This window comes from Triticum dicoccoides, chromosome 2A, assembly GCF_002162155.2.
Source record: "Triticum dicoccoides isolate Atlit2015 ecotype Zavitan chromosome 2A, WEW_v2.0, whole genome shotgun sequence".
Lineage (NCBI taxonomy): Eukaryota > Viridiplantae > Streptophyta > Magnoliopsida > Poales > Poaceae > Triticum > Triticum dicoccoides.
The window spans coordinates 3428264-3438536 of record NC_041382.1 but is presented as its reverse complement, the minus strand read 5'-3'; the positions used below and the strand labels follow the sequence as shown (position 1 = coordinate 3438536).

At 42.3% G+C, this 10273-nt stretch overlaps 1 protein-coding gene across 1 annotated transcript; it reads right to left on the bottom strand.

The window, feature by feature from the left end:
- Positions 1–720: 720 nt before the first annotated feature.
- LOC119352596 (tau-cadinol synthase-like) lies at positions 721–4720 on the bottom strand. The gene is made up of 7 exons (XM_037619164.1): positions 4619–4720; positions 3274–3535; positions 2224–2599; positions 1903–2121; positions 1424–1559; positions 1097–1345; positions 721–1008 (listed from the first exon to the last, which is right to left on the bottom strand). The coding sequence occupies exons 1-7, from the start codon at positions 4718–4720 to the stop codon at positions 721–723; spliced, it is 1632 nt and encodes a 543-aa protein (XP_037475061.1).
- Positions 4721–10273: the final 5553 nt, after the last annotated feature.

Sequence of the window (10273 nt, the reverse complement as noted above, 5' to 3'; positions counted from 1 at the left end):
CTATACGAGCATTCAGTTGTGATTTATGGACAGCTGGAAACCGAAAAAACTCCGGACCCATGTGGAAGCTGAACCTTAGTTTTTGGTTACTTGTAGAAATAATACCCTCGGCTGGATGACTTGAAATCAGGAAGCGAGACAGTTAAAAATCGTTTTGTGAGGGGCTGGAACTGCGTAGTGTGAAGTGATGGATGGTTTTCTTCCTGACTTTTAACATCCTCAGTTTCGGTTCCTCTTTCTGGGTCGGTGGGTGATTGATTCCCCTACGAACACAACACATCATTGATCTCCTTATATCCATAAAATGGAGGCCAAAAATAAGTTGATATACTAGCAAATTTGTATGTATGACTGCCTGTATGTAAGTCGTATTTTCTTGGTGTAGACGAGCCGGACTGCTTTGTTGGTCCGATTGCTCACCAAAACGAACTTGTATCAATCTCAAGTCCTGTTGTCTTTCCTCAAATGCGAACTGAGGCCGAAGTCTTCAGTCAGCATCGGTGATGACCATTACACAAGTGGCTACATGTAAAACTTTGATACACCATGAATTGAAAGGCAAATTAAACTCTTAGCCCAAGAGTTTGTGCAATGTCCCAGCTTAGGAAAATTTTACAAGAACATGAGTACATTAGATGTATCTTCTTGAAATATAGATGTACAGATGTGCTTGGAAGTGCATAGGAATTGGAGGATGTTTACAATCTAGAGCTGGAGAGGTTAGCGAATGTGTACAGGTCGCCCTTGGATCCTGTCTTTGTTGCCGCGGCTGAATGTGTACAGGTCGCCCTTGTCACGGAACAACATGGTCATGCTCTTGGTGAGGTTAGCGACCCGGTTCACAAACGGGAGAAGCGCACGACGGTCGTCCAATCGTGCTCGATTGGTAGTTTTCCATGCCTCTTCGACAAAAATTTCCAGCACAGCGATAGCTACCTCGCTCGTGACATGATGTTGGTTGATATAGCTCTCCAGGGAGCTGGCAACATCCAGCTTGTTCTTGCCATGCTGTGAGCAAGCACACATTTAATAATAGGTTACCTAGTCTGTCAGTTTACCATATAAGACACAATTGCATATAATCAAGGCTCTATACCTTAAATGCAGCCAAATCGTCCATGAAACGTGTCACCTTGCCGCAAGCCTTTACAATGTCAGGGTACGCAAGGGCCCACTTGAATGCTTCATCAGTCGCCTCATCGCCCATACCAACAAGTGAGCCGATGACCAAGGATGGAGTACCAGCAGAGATGACCGAGCACTTCACGTGGTCTTCAAAGCTTGGGATGTGGCTGCTATGGAACCATTCGGATTCCTGCTGGTAATGCTTGCACAGCGTTTGGAACTGCATGCATGCATTTTAGACTAATGAATATGGTTTTGAACTTTTTGATTGTAGGGATGCAGATGGATAGATACATACTGCTTTCCGACAGTGAACAATGCGGTACTTGCGATCTTGTTTCAGCTCGTTCTCAAACTCACTAAAGGTTTTCATTAACTTGACATAGTACCTCTTCAAGTACTCCGGTAAAAGAGTAATAGCACTGTCATCCCATCTGCAGGTATGACTAGTTAGTTTTGCCATTGCCGACATGCATCATAGACACAATACTCGCCACATTTTGAAAACTAAGTTGTATTCTATTCCTTTAAGATGAGATTTTTTTACTAGTAATTTCTCTATTAATATGCAGTTTATATGAAACAAAATTTGAATCATAAGTTCTGTTATAGAACTAATTAATCTATCAAAATCGGTATTATATAATTTGCACCACATATTAATGAAGTAGTTGTGAGTCAAAGCCTTGTCTTGATAAATCAAAATGCGCCTTATCTTTTCAGATGGAGGGGATATATAATACTACGAGGGGATTTTCTCAGGAGATCATTGCTGACTTTTGTATGGCTTCATTGAGCTTCTGACCCTCTTCCAATGTAGCATGCATGTCGAAAGTATCATCCAGTAGGGATGATAGCGCGAATAACTTGGCAAGAATTAGTCGTGCATGTCCATAGTGTTGCTCATAGTGCACAGTGTAGGACCAGAAGTAGCATTCAACTATACGATTCCGAGAGTAGCTTAGCCCCACATCTTCATATAGATCGTTTCCCCACCTAAGATAAGCATAAGGGAACTGCTAAGTTATCACAATGAAAAACTATTAGAGCTAATATAGATATAACTAAGTCTATGCCCAAGCAAGATAGAGCTCATACCGACAAAAAGCCTTGAGCTCCCGTTGGTGAAGACACTGCAGAAGATTAAAGTCAAGCTTTGCAAGCTCTAGTACAGAGGGGTTGCATGCTTGGTCATGCTTGTACTCTGCAATATAATATGGTGCATCTATTCTGTTCAATGTTCTTGGTAATGGTATCTTGAGGTTTCGTTTCACTTGCTCGGATAAAGGGTACTTAAGACCACCCCTCATAGATTCAAGATGTTGTCTTGCAAAACATATGGCATTATCAAGTTCCGGTTCACCATGGATTGCAAGGTAAGCAGCATTGTATAAACATAACAACCCCCTTGGTTCACTAGTAATTGTATCCATGTTGAAGCTTCCATCTTTGCCCTGGAATTGATTGAAAATGTCTGCAAGACGGAGTGGCATATATTATAAGCTTATTTGTATTAGCTCTTCATTATTCAAATATCAGAATTGCTCTGCATACAACACTTTCTTTACGACATTCGTATGATAGTCAAACAGACACAAGGTGCTGGCCAACTGAGTTGGATGGTGCAGATTGTGCGTCGAACACATACCGGGCCAAACACATCGTACATATAGCATGACTGTTCATATATGAATCCTCTATGTATTTTGTGGGGTAGTGCAATAATTCTTACACACACTAATCATAAAACACATGCCTAAACAGTTAAAAATAACAACTAGTATATGGGAAGTGTGAGGATATCCCAAATAGCTATAGCACAACAACTATTTGGATGACGGGCCATTACATTTGGGATGATGTTGTTTCTTGCAGCATGTAGTCCTCAATGAATGCAAAAGCTATTATACATGATATATTCAGTCGTTTGGATAATGTTTTTTCACTAGTGCCAATAAATAACTTGGGCCATACGAGTATGTAAATATTCTTTTGTGTGGTGAATCAGAACCCAATTTATTGATAGTATCCCGTATTACGTCCAACTCTAAATGTGTAAATAATTCAGATAACATATGGATTAACAACATATATAGCTCGCATGGAACCTTAAATTGGCAGCATAGTAAATAGATGAGACATATATACCTGGAGATACCCAACATCCATGCTCTCTAAGCAAACGGAAGTGAAGAGCAACCTCATAGAGGCAATCACTATTGAATTCGCTCTTGTGGATTTCATCTATCACCGTGTTAATCTGTTCTTGAAAGAGATGATCTATTCCGAGATGCTGGAGTGCATCCAGTAAAGTCATTTTCTCAACCACGCTACCTTTGGACGTCTTAAGCAACTTGTGTATGTCCTCCTTCAGTTTGTCCGCTTTCACTCTCATGCACTTTTCTGATATCTGCACGCATGCAAAGTTGTTTTATGATTAACCATATGACAACTGCATACTCAAAGTTTACTTATCATTTTATTCCAAATTGTATGATGTCTTTTTAACATGCTTTATTATTTGCAGTTTTTACTTAATAGTCCCTTCCTTCCGATTCAAAGGACCGAACTAGAAATTCACCTCAACCAAGGTAGATCATGAGTGGTGGAATGAATTTCGTAGTTGTAGGACTACCCAAACTGAACCACTGCATTAGGTTGGATTAACTCCGGTGCATGCATGCGTGGCCATAAAATGAGCAGTAAACATTACAGTAATTGCTGAGTTTCTTTTTAATCCTTGCATGCAGAGACTTAATGTGCCTCAAAATCAAAACAAACGATGGAAAGAAATAAAAACGAGACAAAACATTTTTTTTAAAGAAGATCCCTTTGAATCCAATGGGAGGGAGTATCCTTTACTTAATGGTCTGATTGACGACCAATTTATGTATCTTTATCCATGAGAAGAACTTCCAGGAAGAAACAAACCATCACATATTATATCATGAAAGATTCTCGTAACATTGTCAGCACTGATGCGAAGAGTCAGATATATGATAATATGGAAAGCCGAACATGGGTAAAAAGAAAGAAGGGAAAGCAACACTAGAATGCCAATAAAATACTTTTAATTCAGAATAATGTAAACACCCTTTATGCACATGAAACCATTTTTGCTAGGCTTTCTCCTACCACCAGATCTAGTCGTAGACCACCCACATTTACACCCATGTGTGTCTCATAAAGTTAGCTAGTAGACAGTATCCATCGTAAATGGTACACCTATCGAACGTATTGTGACAATATGTAAGATCACACCTAGTAATCATATTTTATTTGTAGCTTTTCTACATGATCATATTTATTTATGTACAAATATAAAGAAATTTCAAAAACTTACACGGTAAGACTGTGGGCTCATTGAAATGCTTTTTTTTTTCTGATAATTTGCCTTAGGATATCTTTGTATAAATAGTTCTACATGATCATACTCAAAATGATAAATCAGTTCATGATGATATATAGTTGGATATATTTGTACTGTATGTACCTGGAGAGGCTCTGGATTGTGATGGATGAAGAAGTCGCCCCACACCGATGGCTCGAAGCTACAGACCCTCCTCTCAGGGGCGGCCGTGGCACCAGATGCCATTGGGATTGTGTGTCGTGTGCGGTAGTGCAGGCGCTCGCTTGAATATGGTGTTAGAGTTGCTATTGCTACGTTGGTACGATGGAGAAGAATGCATGAATGACTAGCTATTACCACCGGGCTTTATATACACATGTAGATCATGCAAAGCCAGAGGCCAGAGCTATACAAGTTTAGCAAGAGTCATCTGTTTACTTATTCTTTCTTTGAGAATGGTCCACATACCCATCCATTCATGTTAATCCATCACACGCAGCCAAAACGGTATACAACTTGGCCATTTTTTTGTGTGTATTGGATCGCTAGAAGGTATGTACCCAATACCGGATGAAACAGTAATGATAACTGCTCCGGATGATCGACCCACCCACATGCAGGATGAGGTGCCATGTTTTGTCCGGCTCCATGCAGTGGTAGAAAAAGAGGCTTCCGTCCAGCCCCATTAGTCGCGAAACTGTAGGAACCTCGACTAATGAAGTCTTTAGTCGCGGTTCGGCAGACGAACCGCGACCAAAGGCCTGGGCCCAGGGCGCTCGGTGGCCAGCTGGTGGACGTGAGGGGATTTAGTCGCGGTTGGCCAGGCCAACCGCGACTAAAGGTGCCCAAAGGCCTTTAGTCGCGGTTGGCCAGGCCAACCGCGATTAAAGCTCCTCCCCTATATATACCAGTTCAGCACGCTCACTTAGCCATTTGGTGCCACTTCTCTTCACAAGCTTCACAAGGGGGTGTAGGTTTGCTTTTGGTTCCTCTTATGCACACAAGGTGTTTGATGAAATGCCCCAAGAGGGTGAAACAAACATGATATGAAGTGTTGGAGCCACACTTGAGGTTCCTCATTTATTTTTTCCTCCTCGATCGCGGTTAGCAACTTGAACCTTTCATGCATGTGTGTCATTGATAAAATATGCATGTGTGTTGTTCATTGTTTAATTTCTATTGTTTATAGCTAGTTAGTTTAACAAATGCATGATGGTTAATTATATATTTTATATTATAATAATGCAGATGAATCGGCAATGGATGTACAGTAACCGACTATCCCGCGAGTTCACTACGGGTTTGAAAGATTTCCTCGTAGTGGCTAATGCGAACAAGCAGAAGGGTTTTGTTATCTGTCCATGTGTTGACTGTAAGAATCAGAAGGGTTACTCTTCCTCAAGAGAAGTTCACCTGCACCTGCTTCGGCATGGTTTCATGCCAAGCTATAATTGTTGGACCAAGCATGGAGAAAGAGGGGTTATAATGGAAGAAGATGAAGAAGGGGAGTATTTCATCGATGAAAGCTATCTTGCTCATTTCGGTGATACTTTCATGGAGGATGCTGAAGGTGAAGGGGAAGGTGAAGGGGAAGGTGAAGGTGAAGAAGAGGCACGTGATGAGACCGTTGATGATCTTGGTCGGACCATTGCTGATGCACAGAGACGCTGCGAAACTGAAAAGGAGAGGGAGAATTTGGATCGCATGTTAGAGGATCACAGAAAGTCGTTATACCCCGGATGCGATGATGGTCTGAAAAAGCTGGGCTGCACACTGGATTTGCTGAAATGGAAGGCACAGGCAGGTGTAGCTGACTCGGCATTTGAAAACTTGTTGAAAATGTTGAAGAATATGTTTCCAAAGAATAATGAGTTGCCCGCCAGTACGTACGAAGCAAAGAAGGTTGTCTGCCCTCTAGGTTTAGAGGTTCTGAAGATACATGCATGCATCAACGACTGCATCCTCTACCGCGGTGAATACGAGAATTTGAATGAATGCCCGGTATGCACTGCATTGCGTTATAAGATCAGAGGCGATGACCCTGGTGACGATGTTGAGGGCGAGAAACCCAGGAAGAGGGTTCCCGCCAAGGTGATGTGGTATGCTCCTATAATACCACGGTTGAAACGTCTGTTCAGGAACAAAGAGCATGCCAAGTTGTTGCGATGGCACAAAGAGGACCGTAAGTCGGACGGGGAGTTGAGACACACCGCAGATGGAACGCAATGGAGAAAGATCGACAGAGAGTTCAAAGATTTTGCAGCTGACGCAAGGAACATAAGATTTGGTCTAAGTACAGATGGCATGGATCCTTTTGGCGAGCAGAGCTCCAGCCATAGCACCTGGCCCGTGACTCTATGCATCTACAACCTTCCTCCTTGATTGTGCATGAAGCGGAAGTTCATTATGATGCCAGTGCTCATCCAAGGTCCGAAGCAACCCGGCAACGACATCGATGTGTACCTAAGGCCATTAGTTGATGAACTTTTACAGCTGTGGGGCAGACCTGGTGTCCGTGTGTGGGATGAGCACAAAGAAGAGGAATTTGACCTACGAGCGTTGCTTTTCGTAACCATCAACGATTGGCCTGCTCTTAGTAACCTTTCGGGACTGTCAAATAAGGGATACAATGCATGCACGCACTGCTTACATGAGACTGAAAGTGTACATTTGCCAAATTGTAAGAAGAACGTGTACCTTGGGCATCGTCGATTTCTTCCGAAAATTCATCCAGTAAGAAAGAAAGGCAAGCATTACAACGGCAAGGCAGATCACCGGCCGAAGCCTGCGGAACGCACTGGTGCTGAGGTATTTGATATGGTCAAGGATTTGAAAGTCATCTTTGGAAAGGGTCCTGGCGGACAATCAGTTCCGAAGGGAGCTGACGGGCACGCAGCCATGTGGAAGAAGAAATCTATATTCTGGGAGCTAGAATATTGGAAAGTCCTAGAAGTCCGCTCTGCAATCGACATGATGCACGTTACGAAGAATATTTGCGTGAACCTCCTAAGCTTCTTGGGCGTGTATGGGAAGACAAATGATACAAAGGAAGCACGGCAGGACCAGCAACGTTTGAAAGACCCTGATGACCGACATCCGGAATGGTTTCAAGGTCGTGCCAGCTACACTCTGACCAAAGAAGAGAAGGTCATCTTTTTTGAATGCCTGAGCAGTATGAAGGTCCCGTCTGGATTCTCGTCCAATATAAAGGGAATAATAAACATGGCAGAGAAAAAGTTCCAAAATCTGAAGTCTCACGACTGCCACGTGATTATGACGCAATTGCTTCCGATTGCTTTGAGGGGGCTCCTGCCGGAAAATGTTCGAGTAGCCATTGTGAAGCTATGTGCATTCCTCAATGCAATCTCTCAGAAGGTAATCAATCCAGAAGATCTACCACAGTTACAGAACGATGTGATCCAATGTCTTGTCAGTTTCGAGTTGGTGTTCCCGCCATCCTTCTTCAATATTATGACGCACCTCTTGGTTCACCTAGTCGAAGAGATTTTCATTCTCGGTCCTGTATTTCTACACAATATGTTCCCCTTCGAGAGGTTCATGGGAGTATTAAAGAAATATGTTCGTAACCGTGCTAGGCCAGAAGGAAGCATCGCCAAGGGCTATGGAAATGAGGAGGTAATTGAGTTTTGTGTTGACTTTGTTCCTGACCTTAAGCCGATTGGTCTTCCTCGATCGCGGCACGAGGGGAGACTAAGTGGAAAAGGCACGATCGGAAGGAAATCAACGATATGTATGGACGGCCATTCTCTAACTGAAGCACACCACACTGTACTGACCAATTCCAGCTTGGTGGCTCCGTACTTTGAGAAACACAAGAATATTTTACGCTCGGACAACCCGGGGAAGCCTGAATCCTGGATTAGGAAGGCCCACATGGAGACTTTCGGCAGTTGGTTGAGAAAACATTTAATGAATGACAATGATGTTGTAGATCAGCTGTACATGTTGGCCAAGACACCATCTTCGACTATAACGACTTTCCAAGGGTACGAGATAAATGGGAATACATTTTACACGATCGCCCAAGATAAAAAGAGCACCAACCAAAACAGTGGTGTCCGCTTTGATGCAGCAACCGAGAATGGGCAAAAGGTCACATATTATGGTTACATAGAGGAGATATGGGAACTTGACTATGGACCCTCCTTTAAGTTCCCTTTGTTCCGGTGCAAATGGTTCAAGCTAACAGGAGGTGGGGTAAAGGTGGACCAGCAATACGGAATGACAATGGTGGATTTCAACAATCTTGGTTACCTTGAGGAACCATTCGTCCTAGCGAAAGATGTCGCTCAGGTTTTCTATGTGAAGGACATGAGTAGCAAACCGAGGAAACGGAAAGATAAGAAAACGATCAGTACATCATGCGATGATCCAAAGCGCCACATTGTTCTTTCAGGGAAAAGAAACATCGTGGGAGTGGAGGACAAGACAGACATGTCAGAAGATTATAATATGTTTGCTGAAATTCCGCCCTTCAAAGTGAACACCGACCCAAGCATTAAGTTAAATGATGAGGATGCTCCATGGATACGGCACAATCGTAAGCAAGCAGGGACACAAGGGAAGAAATGATGTGTAATAATTTATTGTACCAAACTTTGTTGAATGGATCATGTGAATTATATTACCCGTGATGTGTTTGGTGTCCATTTTCGAATGATTCGAGATACCACTGATGATACATGAAATTTGGAGTGATTTAGTCATACTCCTGCCTAGGCGTATAATATGCATACTCGTAGTCTTCATAGCCGCCACCGTTGTACTGGTAGTCGTCACCTTCTAAGTTGTCGCCGTCGTCGTCGCTGCTGTCGTCGCTGTCGTCGGGCGGCGCTCGTGGCTCGAACTGAGGGTAGCGCAGGCGGGGGATATCGCCGGCCGTGATGTAGTCCATGACGCTCTGCAGACTCCGGCCGTACCACCATAGCCGACGGCCGGCCTCTGGTATATTATTTTGAATTGAATTAGTTTTATTTTTCTTAATTTTTTGATATATTATTTGTATTTTTAGAATTTTGAATTGAATTAGTTTTATTTTTCTGAATTTTTTGATATAATATTTGTGTTTTTAACATATTGAATTGAATTAGTTCTATTTTTCTGAATTTTTTGATATATTATTTGTATTTTTAACATATTGAATTGAATTAGTTTTATTTTTCTTAATTTTTTGGTATATTATTTGAATTTTTAAGATTTTGAATTGAATTAGTTTTATTTTTCTGAATTTTTTGATATATTATTTGTATTTTTAACATTTTGAATTGAATTAGTTTTATTTTTCTTAATTTTTTGATATATTATTTGTATTTTTAGAATTTTGAATTGAATTAGTTTTATTTTTCTGAATTTTTTGATATAATATTTGTGTTTTTAACATATTGAATTGAATTAGTTTTATTTTTCTGAAGTTTTTGATATATTATTTGTATTTTTAAGATTTTGAAAAAGAAAAAGTATTTTGAAAAATACCTTTAGTCGCGGTTGGCCTGCCCAACCGCGACTAAAGGTCGTTGCGCGCGGGAACGCAAAAACCCGCCAAAAACCCCTTTAGTCGCGGTTGGTCTGGCCAACCGCGACTAAAGGTTACCCTTTAGTCGCGGGTCGTCTCCCCAACCGCGACTAAAGGGGGGGCTATAAATACAAGGGCCCGAACCGTCGCCTCCATTTCTCGTCTTCTCTGCCGCGCCGAAGGCCTGCCGCCGTCGCCCTCGCCCTCGACGCCGCCCGCCGTCGCCCTCGCCCTCCACGCCGCCCGCCGTCGCCCTCGCCCTCGAC